At 41.8% G+C, this 22,635-nt stretch overlaps 1 protein-coding gene across 2 annotated transcripts; it reads right to left on the bottom strand.

Moving 5' to 3' along the window:
* Nucleotides 1-3,669: 3,669 nt before the first annotated feature.
* Nucleotides 3,670-17,849, bottom strand: LOC106568728 (discoidin domain-containing receptor 2). 2 transcript variants are annotated; one of them, XR_001320387.3, is made up of 18 exons: nt 17,665-17,849; nt 15,642-15,706; nt 15,475-15,569; nt 13,349-13,451; nt 12,853-13,096; nt 12,351-12,498; nt 11,789-11,900; nt 11,128-11,311; nt 10,495-10,738; nt 10,236-10,304; nt 9,647-9,783; nt 9,010-9,217; nt 8,437-8,666; nt 8,028-8,182; nt 6,845-7,045; nt 6,267-6,534; nt 6,033-6,182; nt 3,670-4,732 (listed from the first exon to the last, which is right to left on the bottom strand). XR_001320387.3 is itself a non-coding variant. In XM_014139317.3 (18 exons), the coding sequence occupies exons 3-18, from the start codon at nt 15,545-15,547 to the stop codon at nt 4,598-4,600; spliced, it is 2,628 nt and encodes an 875-aa protein (XP_013994792.2). In that variant the 5' UTR covers nt 15,548-15,569; nt 15,642-15,706; nt 17,665-17,847; the 3' UTR covers nt 3,670-4,597. The 2 variants fall into 2 exon arrangements, 1 of the variants encoding a protein (XP_013994792.2); XM_014139317.3 differs by having other exon boundaries at nt 6,300-6,534; nt 17,665-17,847.
* Between the last annotated feature and the right edge of the window lie 4,786 nt (nt 17,850-22,635).

Genomic DNA, 22,635 nt, shown 5'->3' on the forward strand with positions numbered 1-22,635 from the left:
ATGAGTTGTGCAATCGAACTCTATGGGTATAATTAATGCTGCGCTCACGTGCTATTCGGAACGTGGAAACGCAGAAATGTCAGACTTGCTAACTGTTTGAACGCGGCAGGTGTATAACTACAACCAGTAAGCAAGTTGAACATTTAAGTTTCCTAGTCATGACTAGGACATGAACGTGGCATTAGCCTGTCGCATGCTCCCCAGTCGAAAAAGTTCACGCATATCTTATGTTGACATTTTGTGATGTTTTTGTTCGTTTTGGTATTCGAGCACGTCATTTTTTCTTGAGACAAGTCGAAGTTCTGTAACGAATGCACGCTCAAAACAACTGGGAGCTCGGATTCCTCAATAAAGTGTTTATTGTTATTCAACGAGACCCGACTAGTTTCTATGTATTTTTTTTTTCACTTGATAAATACTGCACCACACATCTTGGTGAGATATGAAATTGCGCGACTAAGACCTCGGCAAAAACGTCAAAATGCATTACAGACTTGTAGATTTTCCTTAGATGAATTCTGACTATCTTGAGGAAGTGTATACTGGCTATGTTGTTGTTATGGTATCTCAAGAGGGACAAACAGTAATATTGCAGCTTTTTTAGATTTTTCAACAAAGGTCTTTTAAGGGAGTATGGGAGGCACAGACGTTCGCCTCGGGCGCCTAGCCAAGTTCTGCTAGGAGCAAACCGAACCTAGTATGCGGGCACCTTTAGAATTCTGCATGACAGAGGGCCATCAGAGCCATAGCCATGTATTTAGAATCTATATCTAAATACACTGAGTGTATGAAACAATAGGAACACCTTCCTGATATTGAGTTGCACCCCCTTTTTCGCTCAGAACAGCCTCAATTCGTTGGGGCACAGACTCTACAAGATGTCGAAAGCGTTCCACAGGGATGCTGGCCCATGTTGACGCCAATGCTTCTCACAGTTGTATCAAGTTGGCTGGATGTCCTTTGGGTGGTGGACCATTCTTGATACACACGGGAAACTATTGAGCATGAAAACCCCAGCAGCATTGCAGTTCTTGACACACTCAAACCAGTGCGCCTGGCACCTACTACCATACCACGTTCAAAGGCACAATCTTTTGTCTTGCCCATTCACCCTCTGTATGGCACACATACACAATCCATGTCTCAAGGCTTAAAACTCTTTTAACCTTTCACCCCCCTTCATCTATACTGATTGAAGTGGATTTAACAGGTGACATTATTAAGGGATCATAGCTTTCACCTGGATTCACCTGGTCAGTCTATGTCATGTAAAGAGCAGGTGTTACTAATGTTTTGTACACTCAGTGTGTACTGTATGGCTCTGGTCAGAATTATATGACAATGACTGTCACAATCAGGAATGGAATCATTTAAGTAAAGAGCAGTCTACATAACTCTTTACTAACACAACGAAGACAGCGACTTTTACACCAAAAATGTTAACTTTCAAATATGGAGAATGATTTCATGACAGGGGAGAACGTTTGAATTTGAAATATATCTAAAAAAGAAGATATTATAATGAATTACAAAATAGCATTTTGAGTAGGCCTAGAAAGAGGATATGTAAAATATCAAAGTGTGGAACAATTTGGTCCAGGAAACTTTTGGCTGTGTTTGCTGTTTAACTATACCACTGCATTTTACATTTGCTGTTATAGCCTTGATATACCTTTCAAAAGTTTGGGGTCACTTAGAAATGTCCTTTTTTAAAAAAAGAAAATCACATTTTTTGTCCATTAAAATAACATCAAATTGATCAGAAATACAGTGTAGACATTGTGAATGTTGTAAATGACTATTGTAGCTGGAAACGGCAGATTTTTAATGGAATATCTACATAGGCGTACAGAGACCCATTTTCAGCAACCATCACTCCTGTGTTCCAATGGCATGTTGTGCTAGCTACGTTAGCTACAGAGTTGCAAAGAAAAAGCCATATCAGACTGGCCAATAAAAATAGAATATTAAGATGGGCAAAAGAACACAGACATTGGACAGAAGAACTCTGCCTAGAAGGCCAGCATCCCGGAGTCGCCTCTTTACTGTTGACGTTGAGACTGGTGTTTTGTGGGTACTATTTAATGAAGCTGCCAGTTGAGGACTTGTGAGGCGTCTGTTTCTCAAACTAAACACTAATGTACTTGTCCTCTTGCTCAGTTGTGCACCGGGCCTCCCACTCCTCTTTCTATTTTGGTTAGAGCCAGTTTTCGCTGTTCTGTGAAGGGAGTAGTACACAGCGTTGTACAAGATCTTCAGTTTCTTGGCCATATTCTCAGAACAAGAATAGACTGATGACTTTCAGAAGAAAGGTCTCAGTTTATGTTCATTTTCAGCCTGTAATCAAACCCACAAATGCTGATGCTCCAGATACTCAACTAGTCTAAAGAAGGCCAGTTTTATTGCTTCTTTAATCAGAACAACAGTTTTCAGCTGTGCCAACATAATTGCAAAAGGGTTTTCTAATGATCAATAAGGCTTTTAAAATTATCAACTTGGATTAGCTAACACAATGTGCCATTGGAACATAGGAGTGATGGTTGCTTATAATGGGCCTCTGTACGCCTATGTAGACATTACATAAAAAATCTGCCGTTTCCAGCTACAATAGACATATACAACACTTTAAAATGTCTACACTGTAGATCAGTTAGATGTTATTTTAATGGACAAAAAAAAATTGCTTTTCTTTCAAAAACAAGGACATTTCTAAGTGGCCCCACACTTTTGAACAGTAGAGTATTTCAACACTTTTTTTGAGTTGATAATATCTGATAGTAAAACAGATCATGCCATGAATGAGAATAACCCAATTTATAATGCCAAAATCCTTTCTCGTATCCAGATTTTTGTTTGTGTTGCCATGACGTTTATTTCAGACCGGATCTCACCTGAGATCCGCTCCTACCAACCGGAAGGTTTCTTACCTTGATGAGTTTCACATGTTGGAACCAACTTCTCAAAATGCAACTGAAACTGTCTGCCATGGACCTCCCTAAGACAGAGGTACATGTAGAATTTGGGGCCCAACATGGCACCATCTTCTCTCTCACCAATAAGGTCATTGGGTGATGAGTATGCTGCATATGGCATCGATAGCTCCCTGCCATCATCACTTAGTGGAAGCTTCATTTCAATAAGCAGCCTCAAGACTATTATATTGTGCTTCACATGACTCCATAATCTGTCTGGCTAACTAGATCATTGGCCAGGTCCTTGACAAAGCATCCATGCATATTCTTCTAAAGGAGTTAAACCTCCCTAACGCATCATCTGGGGTTCCCTCCATCTCCCCAGGAGAGCTGCCAGTGAGCTCTGTGGCCCCTCAGGATTGCACACTGCTGGCTGAAGCCCCTGGTAAACTACAGATTCCTATCAGTGATGACCCCCTCTAGCCTTTCCACTGCTACATGTGGGAGGAAGAAGATTACAGGACTTCCAGGGAGCACTGAGAGAGGGCAGAGGAAAGTAGAAGCCTTTTAGCATTACTAAGCACTCTCTTGTACTTTTACTCTGTATTTCATTTCTCAAATATTGTAGCAATACATCCCGTCAATACAGAATATTGAAAAGAAAAAGTTGTGAATTACATGGTTTTTTTTCTACTTCTGTTTTTGTCTTTCTTTTTCAGGCTCACTGAGTTGCTAAGGCAGAGGAAAAGAGGAATAATCTGCATCATCTTTTTTTATTTGAACATTTTATTGTCGTTTTTAAAATTGCTTTGAACATTGAAGAATGTTCAGTAAATTCATTGAAACCATAATTAGGCCTACTGTCTAATTAGAGTATAAAACTTGCACGAACAATAGAAATGCAGGTTTTAAGTATGAAGTTGCACTATTTCAAAGCACAAATTTAACTCAAAGGATTATTTATCTTTGACAAAATACAACACATTTCACAACATCAACTGAATAAAGAAAAACCTATCAAACAGATACATTCTTGAATATCTGAGTCCAAAAGGAGACTTTCTACACATTATTATTATCTTCATAATAGAAGATTATAAACAACATTACATTTCCTGGTGTGCACAATCTGACACAGCATTCCTACATTTTATCATCACAGACATAATGAATTATTTTTTACAGAACTGTCCCCCACCCTATAAACTAGATTGTGATTGAGAGAGAGAGAGAACGAGAGAGAGATGGAGCGAGACAGAGGGAGAGGGAGAGAGGTGGTGTTTTCATAGTGTGCAATAGATATTGTTAATATAAATATACATGGCTCTGGCGAATAGAGATAGGGAGTCAACTCAAATTGAGAGAGAAAAAGGCTGAGAGAGAGAGAGAGAGAAAGAGAGAGAGAGAGATGAATAGAACATTGCATGCAGTTTTCAGTCAGTTCTCACGTGCTAGTTCTAATTTACGGGGTCCTCAAAGGAGGAAGGACCATACTTTGCCGTCCCTTGAATGTAGAAGGACCATAGATGTTGGTCCATGTTACAAAAAAGGGTGAAGTGTAGGATAAAGTTGCCCCTAAACGCTGATCTTCGGTCTGTTTAACAGGGGAAGCTGATCCTAAATCTATACCTAGGGGAACTTTTACCCCAGAGCACTCTATATAATCATGGTCTATATATGAGCTGCTATTCCTGGCTCTCCCCAAGCTGGCTGTATATCTCCTGAAAAGTGGGTCTCTGTTTGGCATTCCTCCTCCAGCAACCCAGCATCAGGCTGCTATAGACCGCATCAGGGCAACAGGCAGGCCTCGGCAGGTACACCTGAGAAGAAACAACCTTTTAGGAAATTACAGGAAAAACACATTTTAACAAAATGACCAGATTTGGGATGTTTTGTCACACATATTTCACTCATAGAACAACACACAGTGCATGTCTGTCAACCCCAACAATGAGTAAACCGTAACATGCTGACCAGACTGGACACGTCGCGTGCGTGAGCGTTGCAAAATAAATGTAGAAATCCATGTTATTCAATTATTGCACCCACACTGCTCGCGCGCGCCAACGAGTGTCTGCGTTGCCAAGGGCTAAAATAGAAATCATTCCTATTTCTGACGCAGATCGCGCTGCAAGTGCTGCCTCTCCCATCTCCTCATTGGTTTATAGAAGCAGGTACCCACATGCCATCTCCTCATTGGTAATACCCACGTGGGTGATTGAAAGACAAACTGTTTTGCGGGTTGTCGTGGTAATACTATGAAAGTGTAGATGCCAATCACCATATAAGTTCAAAGATGAAAAAGCCTGGAAGGAGGAGAGATGACTAGAAACGATTCGGTTGACCGTTTTATGTGTGGATTAATTGTCGGAGTAGAGGACCTTGTGCATTTCAGGTAAAATAACAACTCAATGTTGACAAATTACAAATTAGAGACTAATTAGCTAGCAACAGCAAGCTAGCTAAATAGGACAAATTAGCTAGCAAGTGCAAGCTAACTAGCTAAATTGCTATACATGTTTAATGCTTTTCGACCTGTCCCCAAATTAATGTCATTGGTTCAGAGTTTGTTTTGATATTTTAACCTGCATGTCGTGATCGCGTTTGGTGTAGGGGGACAAAATACATTTATGCACGATAGTGCACAATGACGCACGTGCGCAGCCGGTTTGGGTTCCGTGTGAGACTAAGCTAGCTCCAAGACATTTAGCTGAGCAGCAACCTAACAGAATATTTAGTCATGTAGACTGACAAACCTGGTTCTAAACCCATTTTGTTGCATGTACACATATTGCTGCCATAGAACAGTGCTGATTGCATGCCGACATAGTAAACATGTGGTAGCCGACATAGTAATGTGGTAGCCATACACCATACACCGGTACAAAAGGTACTATTTACAACCTAAAAGGGTTCTTAGCTGTCCCCATAGGAAACCAATTTTGGTTCCAGGTAGAACCCTTTTGGGTTCCATGTAAAACCCTTTCCACAGAGGGTTCTACATGGAACCCAAAAGGGTTCTACCTGGATCCAAAAAGGGCTCTCCTATGGGGACAGCCGAATAACCCTTTTGGAACCCTTTTTTCTAAGAGTGGAGTAAATACACTAGTGTGTAGTCACCTGCTTGCCCTGGTCCCTGAAGAACTCGCCGGTGTTCTCGATGACCTGCTCGTCGGAAAACTGCGAGTAGGGCTGCTCTTCACACAGGGTCAGAATCTCCCACAGAGTCACGCCAAAAGCCCACACGTCGCTGGCCATGGTAAACTTACCCTGGGAAAGACACACAGTCATTTGACTCATATCTAAACACAGGGAAACATGTTTGGTTGAAAACTACATGCGACAGAACGTTACCAGCTAATATCAGCTCTCTCCAAAACTCCTCACCAATAGGATGCTCTCCCATGACATCCAGCGAATAGGGAGAACGGCCCGCCCCTGGATACGGTAGTAGTCACCGCGATACAGGTTCCGGCTCATGCCGAAGTCAGCAATCTTGATGGTGTAGTTCTTGCCCACCAGACAGTTGCGCGTGGCCAGGTCGCGGTGGACAAAGTTGAGAGAGGACAGGTACTTCATTCCAGAGGCTACCTGTGTAGCCATGCTCATCAGGTTGCTATAGCTAAGAGGACATGAGAGTATTGAAAAGTAATTGAACTCTAAACTTTTTTTAATATAATGACAAAGAGAGGGCAAGAGTATGTGGTCAGAAAATAACATTTTAGCTAATTTTAAAGTGTTGGCATGACAAACTTTTTAATACTGCTAATGAATCGGTTTCCGCATACTGTTATGAACTATATGGATTAAAAAATTAACTTGATAAATATAATATAAGAAAATGAATTATTGTTATGATTACAGTATCACCTTTCATAATAACCCTAATCGGGGATGTCATTATCTAGTAAAATTATGCAGATGTAACATACCTGACCGTGGCTTTGTCACTAGATTGTATCTCCTCCACTTCGTCCAATTGATGGCTGGACAAGAACTGGTTAAGGTCTCCATTTTCCATGTACTCCGTGATCATGCAGAGGGGGTCGCTCTCCACACACACTGCCAGCAGGCTGACGATGTTAGGGTCCCTCAGCCGAGACATGATCCGGATCTCCTTCAGGAAGTCATTCCTGTAAGACGAGGTGGTAACGGCTATGACATCTTCCAGTCACACTTTCCATTAAGTTGCACAAGTATACCGTGTAGTTTCTCCTTCAATAAGTCATTCCTGTAACTAACACTGGACAATAACAGACACCTGCTAGTAAACCAATCAATCAAATGTATTTATAAAGCCCTTTTTACATCATCAGATGTCACAAAGTGCTGTACAGAAACCCAGACTAAAACCCCAAACAGCAAGCAATGCAGATGTAGAAAAACTCCCTAGAAAGGCAGGAACCAAGGAAGAAACCTAGAGAGGAACCAGGCTCTGAGGGGTGGCCAGTCCTCTTCTGGCTGTGCCGGGTGGAGATTATAAGAGTACATAGCCATTAAGGTCAGATTCTTCTTCAAGATGTTCAAACGTTCATAGATGACCAGCACGTTCAAATAACAATCACAGTGGTTGTAGAGGGTGCAACAGGTCAGTACCTCAGGAGTAAATGTCAGTTGGCTTTTCATAGCCGAGCATTCAGAGGTCGAGACAGCAGGTGCGGTAGAGAGAGAGAGTGCTAGTCACACTTTACATTGAGTTGCACAGATAGTTTCTCCTTCAGGAAGTCATTGGTGTGACATAAGATAATAACGTCTGTGACACCTGCCTGTCACACTTTACCTTGCCACACCATGTAGTTTCACTTTCAAAAAGTCATTCCTGTTACAACGGATGATAACCGATGTGACATCTGGCTAAATAGGGAAATACAGTGCTCTTTCCATTTGTTGATTGCTCAATTTACTTATTCTTTCTTGGTAGATTATTGTGAACACATTCTCTGTTACAACTGGCCAATGGCAAGACACCAAGAACACAAAGTGAAAGATGAGACAAGAACAAGCGTTGTTCTCATGCAGATCACAAAAGTAATTTTCCATACTGTAAATCATGTGGCTCTAGTACTTACGGCAGTACAGTTGTCATGGAAACAGTTCCAGATCCAGTGCTCTCACCTTGCGTTCTTGTTGGCGTCCTCCCTCAATGTCTTCACAGCCACCAGAATAGGTGTGTCATCGCTGCCCTCTACCTCATTAGAAAGGTCATTGACCGCTTCAGACGGATCCTTCTCCACAATATTCTGCATGCCCTCTGCCTCACACAGGTGCACCTGTGGGAAGAAACAAAGGCATTTTACTATTGATGTTTCATCTGTCTAGCAAGAAAGCAAGAGTCATCTGACTTTTGTTCTTTTGAATTGCTTTCCTGGATTTTTGCACACACACACGCATGCACGCACGCATGCACACACACGCACACACGCACACACACACACACACACACACACACACACACACACACACACGCACACACGCACACACACACACTCACAACACTCCCTTTATCCCCAGTTTTAATCCATACCTCTCCAAACTGTCCCTCTCCCAGTTTCTCCTTAAAGGTGAGCTTGTCCCTGGGGAACTCCCTCATGGCCGTGTCCTTCCCAGAGAGCAGACTCATGTTGACGGCCGTGATGGAGTAGGTGTTGCTGCCCGTAGTCCCCTCCTGCAGGCTCACAATGTCTGCCTCGGCATAGTGGGGAGCCCCGTCTGATCCACAGGCCTGGGGTGGTCTGGAGGAGGAGCTTGTCCCTGCTGTGGAGTACACAGAGCATAGGTTCACACTTCAGTAAGATGTGACCTGATCAAGACCATTGAAATGTTCTTGTTACCCTCCAAATTAACAACCCTGATATTTCTAGCCACAGGCCTGTCTTAATAAGCCACAACCCAAAAGTAATTAGGGGTCACTATACCCACCATTTGAGAAACACTAGCTTGAAGGGACATTACACTCCAAAATCAGTTTGTCATATTTTTTTCACACCTCAAAAGAAGTCTAACGTCAAGATTAGTCCAAGTCCCTCACCATCGCTGAAGTCTGAAAACATCTGTTAAACTTTGATTTTGGATTGTACTTTCCCTTTAATCCACTTACCCAGCTCCTCAGTGGACTGGGCGAACTCGGGCAGCTTGCGGATGAGGCGGGAGGGCTCCTGGTAGTCAGAGGAGCAGAGGGGGAAGATCCTCTCGTAGGTGGAGTTGGAGCCGTCCCCGCTGGACTGGGACGAGTGGTGGAAGGAGAAGGCCTGGGTTTGGACGGCCAGACGGGCCGACAGCTCGTCGTCTAGCATACGCCGCGAAGCCTGGAGGGAGGGGTAGTTACTGTTATAAGATGTGTGTGTTGTAATGTTTGCTGGCGCCAGAGAGAAACGCTAGAGGGGGCTCTTGGGACAACAGAAGCAATCAATGGCAAAGATAAGAGGTGCATCTAGCTTTTCTAACGCTGTGGTTGGCACCAAGTCAAACATTGACAGATGTTGTAATCTTGTGTTGAAGTTTAGCTAAGAGGCCATGCAAATCGATGTCAGGGGATACATTACAGCTAATTAAGAAACACGAGGTAAAAAAAAAAATAATAATAATTATCAGTGTCATTTGCAGTCTTAGTTTCTGACTTCCTTTTTAGCCTGACAGCAGTATTTATTTTATAACAAGACAGAGACATTTCCTCGTAGCTATTAGATCAACCCTAATGACCCTAACACCTCAGAGAATAAAAATCTGTTACATACCTTCTCTAGCATCTTCTGCCAGACCTGGCGCCACAGAATAATGACTATGATGGCCAAAAGGATGACGATGATGGCCACCAGGCAGCCAATCAGGATCCGGGTGTTGCTTTCATCCACTTTGTGGATGGGGTCATCTCCTAATGTACCAGAAGGTAGAAAATATTTAACAGAGAGCTTCGTTGCTTCCTCCGTCCTTGTTTGCTCAATTCCTTACCTCCCTGTCAAAGCGCATTGGAGCGAAGAATCCAAGATCCCTCACTGAAGGAGTCGGAGGATACAAAGATTTGACAGCTTGAAACATTTTATGGCATTATAATATTTATTACAAGAAAGGGTTGTCATCAAGACGTTTAGTGCTCACATCACATGTAAGGTTTTCATAAAAACTCATAATGTCATCCTCAGTAAGTGTTGTATTTATCATTCATTAATGCTGTTGTAATTTCCCTCGTATTTCACTGTAACTAACCTCTGTTCGTCATAATTAATGCAACAGCATTTTAAGAACAGGCAGCAGAGGGCACTATTGAATGTAAAAGGAGACAGGGTTGGCGAAGACAAAATAGGTAAGAACGTAGCTGGAGCTAACCTGGAAGAACATTTGTCGGGTGGCCACGTTTGCGGGGAGTCGGAGATGTGTTATAAACTGCTGTCCCTGCTGAAAGAGGGGGTGGGCGGAGAGAGAGAGAGAGAGAGAGAGAAGAGAAATGTCATCATCTATTTTGAAACAGAGTGAGACGGGGAGACACCACCTGAACTAAAACACAATAAGATTTTCGTTCCCTGTTACAAAAATGTTTTGTTATAGTGAGCCCTACTGAACATGACCCAGGCTTCTCAAGTCTCACCTGACTGGAAGGCCACCTCGCTGATCATCATCCAGGCCTCGTTGAAGGCAAAGCGGCACTTGATGGCACTGGCCATGCGGTCCCCCAGGGGCACTGTGATGAACCGGGCACTCTGGCTGACCCGGTCCACCGGGAGACGTAAGGTCACTGGCTGGGACTCCCAGTCCAACTCAGATGTACGGAAGTAACACGAGGCCTGCCGAAACATTCTCACGCCGCGGCTGAACATGTTATTGCAGTGCACCTACGGAGAGAGGAGGAGAACTATCAACTATAACACTTGAGAGTAGAGTGTACTGTGGTATACTGTCTGACACTGTCACTGCATGGTTAGAAGTACAAATTGGATGTCCAGGTGCTATTCAGCCAATGACGAAACAATTGGAGGCTAAAGTTGTTGGACATATGCCTAAATATTCAGCCACTCTTGAAGGACAAAATAGACCTCCACATATGGCTGAATACAGTATCTCTTGCACACCTACTGAGTGAACCAATGACACAAGGTTATGGTCGGTCTGAAATTACATCAACACAACCAGAATTTCAACCAGTTTTGCCCAGTTTTTCCCATTGGGAACATGGTAAAACCACATCCTCCTCCACCTCCTTTTGTACTAGTTGACCTCTCACCTTCATCGAGGTGAAGTTGCGGACACGGTCAAATTCGAAGGTCATCTCCACGTAGCCCTTAGGGAAGCTCTCATTGGTCCAACCCACATAATCGTATCCGGGCCACACGCCGTACACGTGACTGTGGAGGAAGTCATCAAGACCCCACGTCCCGTCAGTCAGCTGGCCCAGGCCTTCCTCCATACTGGGGGGAGAGAGGAGACAGGACCATTACTCCCATCCACTACGGTTGTGCCCTTGAGCATGGCACTTAATCCCTAACTCATACTGAGGGGAGAAAGGAAAAAAGAAGGTCTTTGTTGCTATCATGCCTGTGTTGACTCCACTTGTGTCTTACACGTCATTATTTCACACTATCATACTGAACCGAACCGTATTGTGCTGGCTTGGATATTTTCCTTTTGCATTGTTATTTTCTGCACGGTTCCAAAAACTATGGTGGATACAAAACCAGGCCAGGGCAGGACAGCTTGGCTCCGCTTAGCTCAGTAGTGTGACAAGAGTTGTCCACAGAATCTTCACATGGGCCAAGAAGGGCTCAAAACTTTGTGAAATAGTACCTTCGGGTCAGAGTCACTCAGGATGTGGACCATTTAACGCTTCTTAACAGTTTTGTACTTAGAAAATGCCACTGTTGAAGTACAAATATACTAAAACAAACCCAACTGACTGTAGACCCATGGATCCATCGTAGACCGAGTCATTGAGGTGGACGTCTAGGCCTCTGTAGGTCATCTCCTGGCCGGCCGGAGCACTGTAGGACACCAGGCCATCTGCAATAACACACAGCCAGGGACAGGTCAAAGGAAAGGTCACAATCAATGACAGTGGCCATTTTACATCAGCCTGGTCTAAATTTTGTTTTACATTCCAACTATGGTAGCATCTAGACTATTCTCTTTTCTTTCAGTTTCATATATGGAAAGGATGTAGGATGGGATTAGATATAGGATGTAGGATAGGATGGGATTAAATATAGGATGGGATTAGATATAGGATCTAGGATGGGATTAGACATAGGATGTAGGATAGAATGGGATTAGATATAGGATGGGATTAGATATAGGATCTAGGATGGGATTAGACATAGGATGTAGGATAGAATGGGATTAGATATAGGATGGGATTAGATATAGGATATGGGATGTAGGATAGGATGGGATTAAATATAGGCTGTAGGATAGGATGGGATTAGATATAGGATGTACTGTAGTGTGTCTGACCTAGCCATTCACAGCCATAGAGCTCTACCCTCATGCACACGATCATGGAGTGGTCTGTGATTGGCATGAAGCGTACGAAGCGGGCAATGATGGGTGGCTCTAGGTCCTTCAGCACCACATCATAGGCATTCATGTTCCCCTCGATCACCTGCAGACAGGAACAGGAAAGGGCATCATCATCATCATCATCCAAAAACTACAGTCACTAAACATCGAACAACAACAAACACAGCCAGACAAGAATGGAAGTTATAGAAAAGTCACACCAATCACAAAGCAAGATTGGTGTGGGGAGTCGTCCCCAAAGTAAAAACCCAGCCCAACAGTTGGGCCCCAACTGGCACTCCAGGCTGGCTCAATCAAACACTAGTATTTGAAAGAAATCTCATACTATTTGAACCCAGCCAGAGAGCAAAAGGACATTGAATCAACATTAGAAAAACATTGAAAGCAGAGTCAGAAACAATTCTGGTAGTATGGACACTAGCTTGCATCTGCTCACCTGCCTGCCTTTCCTGTCATGCCAGGCCACCCAGCGGCTGCCGTCGCGGCTGTACTTGATGCGGTAGCGCTGGGCAAACTCATTCCCCATGCCGTCGGCGTGGCGACCCTGGGTGCCCACGAGCGTGATGAAGTGCAGCGAACGCAGGTCCACCTGGAGAAAATCCTTCGGTCCGCCTGCGTCCGTCTCTGCCATGATGTTAGGGCACCATGCCCCGTCACCGTCTCCATCGTCAAAGTCCAATCTGAGGAGGAGAGGGAGAAGGAAGGGAGGAAGTAGTAGGAGTAGAAGGGAATATTTAGTGAATTGAATAATAAAAATGCCTTCCTCCCTTATTTTAAGGAATCACTGCTCTGACAAGGTTGGATTGGTGAAGGGCAATAGGCAGGCAATCTTGCCTTCACTCAGACAGTACAGTCAGTATTCTGATTACCTGATGGAAAAGAGTTTAGAGTGTGTATGGGTCTACAATATGGTGACAATGCGGATAGCATACCTGCCATATCTTGCTGCTGTAGACTCTGACCACTGACTAGAAGCAGAGATATCCTCATCAAGAATCTGTCCTCCAGTCATTCCCAGAGGATACCGACACACACCTAAAAGCAGATGCAGTGTTACAGATGCATGTTTTTAGGGCCATGTGTTTTTCCTGACCAGGGAAAGACTCCAGGACCTAGTTAAAAGCTATGACAATGGCAAATGAAACAGATTCAACTCATGTCATCAACAAGTCTCTGAGATGTTTGGTGTGTGCGTTTGTGTGTGTTTGTGTGTGTGTTTGTGTGTGTGTTTGTGTGTGTGTGTGTGTATCTATGCACGGGAACGTATTCCCGAAGTCCATGAGTGTGCCACACTGCACATGCATTTGGTAGGATCTGGATTGAGTCAGAACTGAAGTGGACAGGGCACAACCCTCCCCCAGCTTCTTCCTTTAGGCCTGGGAGGCCCCTCCACTGAAACAGAGGCATCACTATGTAGGTGCCAGTCCAAGCAAAAAGAGTAGGGAGGGGCCCCTTTAGTTTTCCTCCTCTTTATTTTGCATCTCTTTTTCTATCATTTGTACCAGAGCCAAAGCCACAGATAGTTTTAGACTTAGAGCTGTAACCATTGGAATTTTATTTATTTTTTAATGTAAAACTCTAATTGCTCAAGATATTATTACGGCGGTTTAAAACAACATTTATTAATTTAACTAGGCAAGTCAGTTAAGAACAAATTCTTATTTTCAATGACGGCCTAGTGGGTTAACTGCCTTGTTCAGGGGCAGAACGACAGATTTGTACCTTGTCAGCTCGGGGATTTGAACTTGCAACCTTTCAGTTACTAGTCCAACGCTCTAACCACTAGGCTACCCTGCAAGAAAGAAACAAACCATGAGCTGTTAAAACAGCGATTGAAGTGCGTGTGTATGTGTTTTTGTGAGACCAAATGGCTTCTTTGCCTACTGTGTCAGTGATCAAATCAAATCACATTTTATTTGTCACATGCGCATGAATACAACAGGTGTAGACCTTACAGTGAAATGCTTATTTACAAACCCTTAACCAACAATGCCATTCTAAGAAAATTAAGTGTTAAGTAAAACATTTCTAAGTAAAAAAATAAAAGACAAAAAATAAAAGTAACAAATAATTAAAGAGTAGCAGTAAAAATAACAATAGTGAGGCTATATACAGGGGGTACCGGTACAGAGTCAATGTGTGGGGGCACCGGATAGTCGAGGTAATTGAGGTAATATGTACATGTAGGTAGATGTAGTTAACTTATCATGCATAACTGTTGACTCTGTCCTACTGTACCTGCCTATTACCCTTCATTCTGGATCTGCTTACAACTCAAAGTAACACTGAAACATAGAAATAGACTTTGAGAGCTTGTGGACAAAATACGCTTTATACAGTGAAACTATTTCAAGTGGAAAAGTCCAGGAGTGGTAGGTTATGAATGAGTGCCTCTCCTGTCACCCTGCTCCTTAGCACTGACACAGACGTACGCACACAGACACACACACACACGCACACACACACACACACACACACACACACACACACACACACACACACACACACACAGCACACACACACACACACACACGCCAGCAGCTCACTCCATACCTCCAGCAGCCTTTTTCTCCTGCCCCTACAGCTTTTCAGACATTTCCTGAATGCCCCCAGCCTGTGAATGGTTTTCCTGTTCTCACATATTTGCTGTCTGACCAATCGACCAATGGCTAAACCCCACACACGCGCGCTCACACACACACATTGACGGTGATGACCTAACCAGCCCACCTAGCTATTACGGCGTGCTGGTATCTCGATCATGTCAACATCTTGACTCGACTACAATGCGGTAATACCCCCTTCAGTATGTACTATATAAATAAAGGCTTTAGAAAATGCCGAGACGTGACATGAACATGTAACATCTTAAAATGAGTTAACAAAACACTTAACATCCTTTTCAGATTACTGAGTCAACCAAGTCAAGCTGTACTGTCTTGGCCTGGTTACACATCCACTGTAGTTGCTGGGACCATTGCTGGAGAGGGCATCTAAGCCAGCACAGTGCAGCTCTGATAGTGTGAAAAGGCTATGAGTTGACCTTCATGTACAGTACCTGGGTTGACTTGGGTCCTTACAGCAGTGAGGAGGAATAACAGGAGACAATGTCTTATCTGTAGAGCCTTCATCTCAGAGGCAGGAGCTGAACACCTGACAGAATGGTTCACAAGTTCAGTATGACAACAACAGCAGCAACCACAATATGTATGTAATGTTACTTACGTAGGGGTTGTACTTGTACCATCCGTTGGTCAATGCTAGCCTTCTCTCTAATCTTGACTTTTTCTCTATATAAATAGAAATGTTGGTAAATTAGCTTTTATTGTTGAAAGAAATGATGAAAGAGATTGGTGTTTTTTTTTCACCGTCTAATAAAGGCATGGAGATGTTCAATGACAGAGATGTGTTTGTTTAAAATATGTCACTTGATGGTTTCATTTCAGAGACAAATAATCCGGGTTTTTGCTAAATGCTATATATCCGCCTCATTCTAAGAGCAATAAGTAATACTGCTACGTTTTACACAGTCAAATGTAACAAATAACGAAAAAGAAATTCAATATTATTATTATATATATTTATAATTTAATACAGTAATATGAGATCTGTATGTACAACATTTACATTTGACATTATAGTCATTTAGCAGATGCTCTTATCCAGAGCAAATTACAGTAAGTGCATTCATCTTAATGTGAGACAACCACATATAACATTCAAATATACAGGATACGAACATTCCATTCCAGCTAAACAATGGATATAGGCTATAGAGTTTAGCAAAAAGAAAAAAGAAATCCTACACATCTAAAATCTAGGAATTAAAAATCTGAGACCAGTAATTTTTTAAACACACATGAAGGTGTGTTTAACCCATAAGCAATCATTTCTGATGAAAAAACACAAATGTGAAAAATTGGTGTTTATAGCATTTTGGAAATAAACTCTTCATTTATGATTACTATATTTTAGCACTTTAATGTCTCCTGCCAAGAACTAAAATGTCCCTTCGGTATAATGATGAAGATTGATTGATTTATCGATCAGTCGCTAGATTGATTGATCCAATGCGTCAGGGTAGGGTCAATTCCATTTCAATCCAGTCAATTCAGGATATGAATTGAAATTCAATTCAAGGAATGAAAACAGGCATCCATTCGCCATTAGGATTTTCAATTCGCTCTTTATGGAGTTGAAATGGAATGGACCTCAACCATACAACGCATACAGTATACAAAGAAGACCCCCTAAACATGTTCTAAGATTATGCACCTATCTAAGCCATTGGTTCCAACCAGCGGCAGACATACACAGAGACCTCCTTGTACGGTCTACTCAGGTAATTGACTACCTCTCCATCCACAGTGCATGCAGTATAAGTCCCCAATGCTTATTTATCTTTTAAAAGGCCTGTAAATGTCTCGGTGAAATATGCCTACTGCACAAATATGCTCTACATGGCTACCCTCCTGTACTTTCAGTAATTTATGTGGTGAGTTTACCCCAAAAATGTGAGTGGGGGGGGAAAAGTACTGACTGTGTGGTTCTGTATAGCCCTGGTGAGTTGGTGAATTCACATGGACGCTATCTGATGCCCACGGATCCTTGCTGTAAAGTGCTGCCTTTGTGCTTTTGTGTGGTCCTGTCCTGCGTTAGGCCTATTTCATCATGCTCAACTCGGACTGCTCTCTACTTCAGTTGGGTGTGTGTATGTGTAGGGTCAGGAGTTTTCCTCTGGTCAGGTCAGAAAACTCTGGGCCCTAGTTATAATAATGTGTAATTAGAAAAAAAACTTGGCGTTTAGGTCATATCCACCATGGCTAATATACTGATAATGTTAATGTCCGTGTGTCACTTACATGTCAATACTGACACTGGCACTGGCAGGTCAGGTTACTAGTGTATTCAAATAAAGTATCAAAATAAACATAAATACATTCAAATAAAGTCAATCATTAGAAGAGAATGGAATTCCACTTTTTCCTCAAACAAATAAAATAACCCAAAAATGGTGAACTAGTATCTAATGGAAAATAACTTATTTTTGTTAAACAACTTATTTATATTTACATGTCAATCAAGTTGGGAGGTACCAGCTCAACTTTTCTCAGCTTTCAATTTCATTGATGACAAATACACCCATAGCTGTCACCGAAACGTGGCTACTAGCAGTGTCAAAATACAATGGCAAATGACGTTCTATAAATGTAAGAGTAATCGAGGAGAGAATAATGACCACACTTACTTTTCACTGCCTTCCCAAAACCCTTAGTAGTCCAGGGGAATATTATTCCATAATCGACTGGATAAAATTCCAAAGTCTATTACACTGTAATATACTTTCTTCCCGGGATAGACTTTCTGGGAAAGACGGAGGAAAAGGGCTGATGTAAAAGCAAGCTCTCTCGCTAGTGGAAAGAGAAATGGAAAAAAAATGAAATAAAAATAACACACTCTGGGATTCTTTGGTGTGACGCCAAAAAGCCCCAGAATTCCACCTGATGCACATAAGGTTTCAATTATGGCCTGGAGAGCTGTAAGGGAGTTAGTTTAGAGCAGGCTTCTGTTGAGCAGCCAAGTGCTACTGAAGAAGGACCCGAGTTTACATTCATCCTGTGGAAACCTGTTCATTACTGTGGGAGTGATGGTGTTTTATAGGGCTTTTAAAAATATCATGCAGAATGTAGACCAAAAAAAGAAACATTGCTGGACTAAGAAGTCAAATCATGTCTGACTGAACTTGAATTCTCCTTGTTCTGCTTTTTATTGAAGTGTTATTGATCTGTTTTTCAACTGTATAAAAATAGTAATGTCCACTCTTTGTTTACTGACAGCAGTGAGTGGATCTCACCAGTTTTTCAACAGTGGTTCTTTTGTGTTCAGCTCGTGCCAATTTAGCATGAATTGAGACACTGACCTGGAACTGCCACAGTTCAGTAATGGAGTTTACCATGAGAGGGCAGCAGGGACGGCTCATGGCATAATTGACATAAGGGGTCGCTTAGGGCCCCTGACCGCTAGGAGGCCCCCCAACCACAAAAAAATAAAAATATATATATATATATATAATAAATACACTGAGTGTACAAAACATTAGGAACACCTTCCTAATATTGAGTTGCGCCTAGGGCTGTTACAGTGACTGTATTACCGCCACACCAGCGGTCAAGTGGCATGAAGGCAGTCCAATTTTTCTTGACCGTTTAGCTATGGTAATTAGGCTTCTCCAAGCTCTGATGCTGCTGATGGTAATTAGAAGGCTACCAAACTTGCTAATGCCTGGTACTCACCACTCAATTGTCACTCTGAAATCAATGCAAATGTAATCGGAAATCTAATCAAACACTTCATGAGAACCCATGAGCTCATGTTGCACAACACTTTTATAGGCTAAGCAATATCATGAGAAAACAGAGTGATGGCTTCTATTAAAACTTCTTAGGGATTGCTCCTTTTTTCAATTTTCGCCTAAATTGACATACCCAAATCTAACTGCCTGTAGCTCAGGGCCTGAAGCAAGGTTATGCATATTCTTGGTAGCATTTGAAAGGAAACACTTTGAAGTTTGTGGAAATGTAAATTGTAGGAGAATATAACACAATAGATTTGGTAGAAGAAAATACAAAGAAAAAACCAACCGGTCTTTTTCAACCACCATCTTAGAAATGCAAGAGAAAGGTCATAGTTGTAGCCATCACTCTGGTTGTAATTCCGACAGTGTGCACAAAATAGCAGCAGTGTATGTGAAAAGTTTCAGATGAATAACTTGAAAAATGAGTGGACAACAATACTTTTAGTGTGAAGTCCCCAAGTACATTTGGACAAATCGTGAAGCAGACATTCACATTCATATTCCATTTTTCTGCAAGAATATCGTCAAATCTGTATACTTAACTTTGATTTAGCTTTCCAAGTATTAGTAGCCATATTAGAAGTTCAAAATTTGCAAAACAACCAGTTTTCATAACTTCCTAACTCTCAATATCCTTATAATTTCTGTCCAAAATGAAAAGACATGCTGTCGTTAGAAGCTACATTTTACGACATATATATGGTTTCCAGATACTCCCGTGAAGCCCAGCTAATTGGCTATCTAGCTAGCTTTGTTTGACCCTGATTAGTGCTTATTTGACAAAGATACAGTCATTCAAGAGATGGACGCCCGCGTCATCGGCGTGCCATGAAGGCGTTGCTCTCTGACCAAATAGGGTGTCCTATAGGATATACTACACCCCTAATGAAATAGTGAAGTCTTGTTACCTTCTAGGATCTCTGAGGAGTAGATACGAACGTGATTTGTCTCGTTCAAACAACGTTTAGGGTGAAATTTTCATCGATTCCTTTCTTTGCAAATTGAACGAGTGGAAATACAAAATCAATCGTGCGTGATATATGGACCTTTTTAGGATATGAAAAAGGATTTTATCTAACAAAACAACACTTCATGTTATCTCTAGGACCTTTTGGATGATAAATCAGAGCAAAATTTCAGAATGTAAGTACACATTTTACCTTCAGAGGTGAAGAGGAGCTCTCCTCAAATAGTAGCATGGCATTATTTTGTAGTAATAGCTACTGTAAATTGGAAAGTGCAGTTATATTAACAAGAATTTAAGCTTTCAGCCAAAATAAGACACTTCTATGTACCGACATTTGTTGTTACTCTAAAATCTGCGATCTTGATATAACGCGCTGCATGATTTACAACTGTCCCGTTGACGGAACGCCGATCCTTTTAAACAGAGGAGGATCCCATCAGCTTTCTGTAGGCTTGGCCTACTATATTTATATCTCAACTTTCCTAATATTAAGCACATTGCTTGTCTTTACAACAGCCTACCTGGCTGGCATGAAAATGAACCACGGGGAAAGTGTCCTCCATTTGTTATTTAACTGCATATATGACATGTATTTTTTCCCCCTGCCCCTGTATCGAGACAGGTGCATGATAATGGTCCACTCTAAATCCTTAACAAATTTCATACATATTATTTAATATATGTAAAGGCACGATTAAATCAAGAATAGTCTGATGGGTGACAATATTAGCCTATCACTTGTGAATTATATATTATTACTTGTGAATGATGCCTTGTGTAAGGCAAGAAACAATGCATACCTTTATTTTGCGAATTTTTCCAATCATAGTCCCACACCTCACTTAGCCCTAGCCCATAGGCCTATATGTTTTGATAAGGTTTGTAACAGAACTAAAGTGGCCAAATAACCTATTCAAATGAAGCACATTAATCCGCTTTACAATGGGTGTAGAGCCTTACTGTCATACATACACAGTGCTTGAGTTTTAAGTTTGGGGAAGATCATTTTCACCATAAAAATGCAACTATAATAAAATCATTACATGCATTAATCACATTTGCGGTCACTTTTGATAATGGTGTTCTCCCGCTAATGGAACATTCGCGCTTATAGCCTACTGCCGTGTACACATTGTTCTGCTTATAATGTGAAGAAAAAGCCTAATAGTTTAGCAACATTTTAAGCTAAACGTTCTGATCTGTTGTGTCAGCCTCATTGCGTAAAAAAGGTTTTTGATGCTTGTGGTTGTATTCATTTGGGATCTATCGCATCCCACAACTGTCCCAGATTGTGTTTGGAATATTTATTTCTCACACAGAAAATAATAGGTTGACTTTTCTACCATGGGGGAGGATAGATTGACGTAGGCTAGTGATTTTGCTGTTCGTTAGGCCTACTCATCTTGTTGGCAGACAAAAAAGTAAAAGTGGACAGTTCTTCCAATATCTTCAATATGCGTTCCCGATGTGTTTGTCTTCACTTGTAGCCTGTGAGAAAGACCCAATCACGTGACGGAGAGCCACGTGAGTGAGAGGTGCTTTGCAACACGCAGTTAGAGGGGAATTAAAATTATTATATTCAGCCCAAGGGAACAACTGCCACTGGCTGCAAAAGGACTGGATTTTTTTGTGGGCATTACGACAACACAAAGGGGATGCCACCGGGTTAATTCGAGGCATTATCAAGTGTTTGTCAAATTGTGAATGAGAGACTGATGAAGTGTGTACAGCCTGCACAAAACAGCAGATCTCATGCCTTCCATTCAACTTTTTTCAAATCATCATTAGAGTTGCATCATGCAGCCTTAGAATTTATACAAAATAGAAATATATCCCATTGTTTGTATCACAACTAAAGTTACACAAATAATTCTAAATTAAGCATATAGGAATACCTGTTTCTTTGTTAATCGCTCAACACAGAATAGCCGCATGTGCGCATTCCCTCAAATCGTTTGGAGAAAATATCCTTTCCATTTTATTCAGCTTTGTTCAATTGTATTCTTCATACTCTAAAATACTATAAAATAATGCCACATAATTCTAAGAAAATCTCGCCTGCTAAATTACTGTAGCCCACTGCCATATGGCATTGTCAGATCAGGACCTAAAATAACTCAGACTATGCTATTCTGTTCTTCTGAAATAGACAACATTTTCTTCTTATCATGTTTTTTCAGACCTGTCTAAAATAAATAATGGATTTATTGTGAAAGTGTAGGCTATATTACATGGATTTATTAGACTTTTTAAAGTGTAGATGCTTCAAAGGCCTGCATCAGTGGCAGTGTCGAAGCCAGGAGATGCTAAATGTGTTTATGTTAATTAATGGTCAATTACTCAGAACAGACTCAATTTGTCAGGGCATGGACTCTACAAAGTGTTCCACAGGGATGCTGGCCCATGTTGACTCCAATAATTCCCACAGTTGTGTCAAGTTGGCTGGATGTCCTTTGGGTGGTGGACCATTCTTGATGCACATCGGAAACTGTTGGGCGTGAAAAACCCAGCAGCATTATAGTTCTTGACAAAACCGGTGCATCTGGCACCTACTACCATATCCTGTTCAAAGGCACTGTCACGCTCTGACCTTAGAGATCCTTTTAATTCTCTATTTGGTTAGGTCAGGGTGTGACTAGGGTGGGCAATCTAGTTTTTCTATTTCTTTGTTGGCCTGGTATGGTTCCCAATCAGAGGCAGCTGTTTATCATTGTCTCTGATTGGGGATCATACTTAGGCAGCCTTTTTCCACCTTAAGTTTGTGGGATCAGAAAGACATCTGGATCCTGGTCCTCCTATCAGATCAGTTCTGTCTGAATATCATTGATCAGCTGTGAAGCAACTGTGAACGGACTGACCATAGGGATTTCAGAAGTAAAGAAAGAATGGCAGTATAG

Source organism: Salmo salar, chromosome 14, assembly GCF_965601325.2.
Source record: "Salmo salar chromosome 14, fSalSal1, whole genome shotgun sequence".
Classification (NCBI taxonomy): Eukaryota; Metazoa; Chordata; class Actinopteri; order Salmoniformes; family Salmonidae; genus Salmo; species Salmo salar.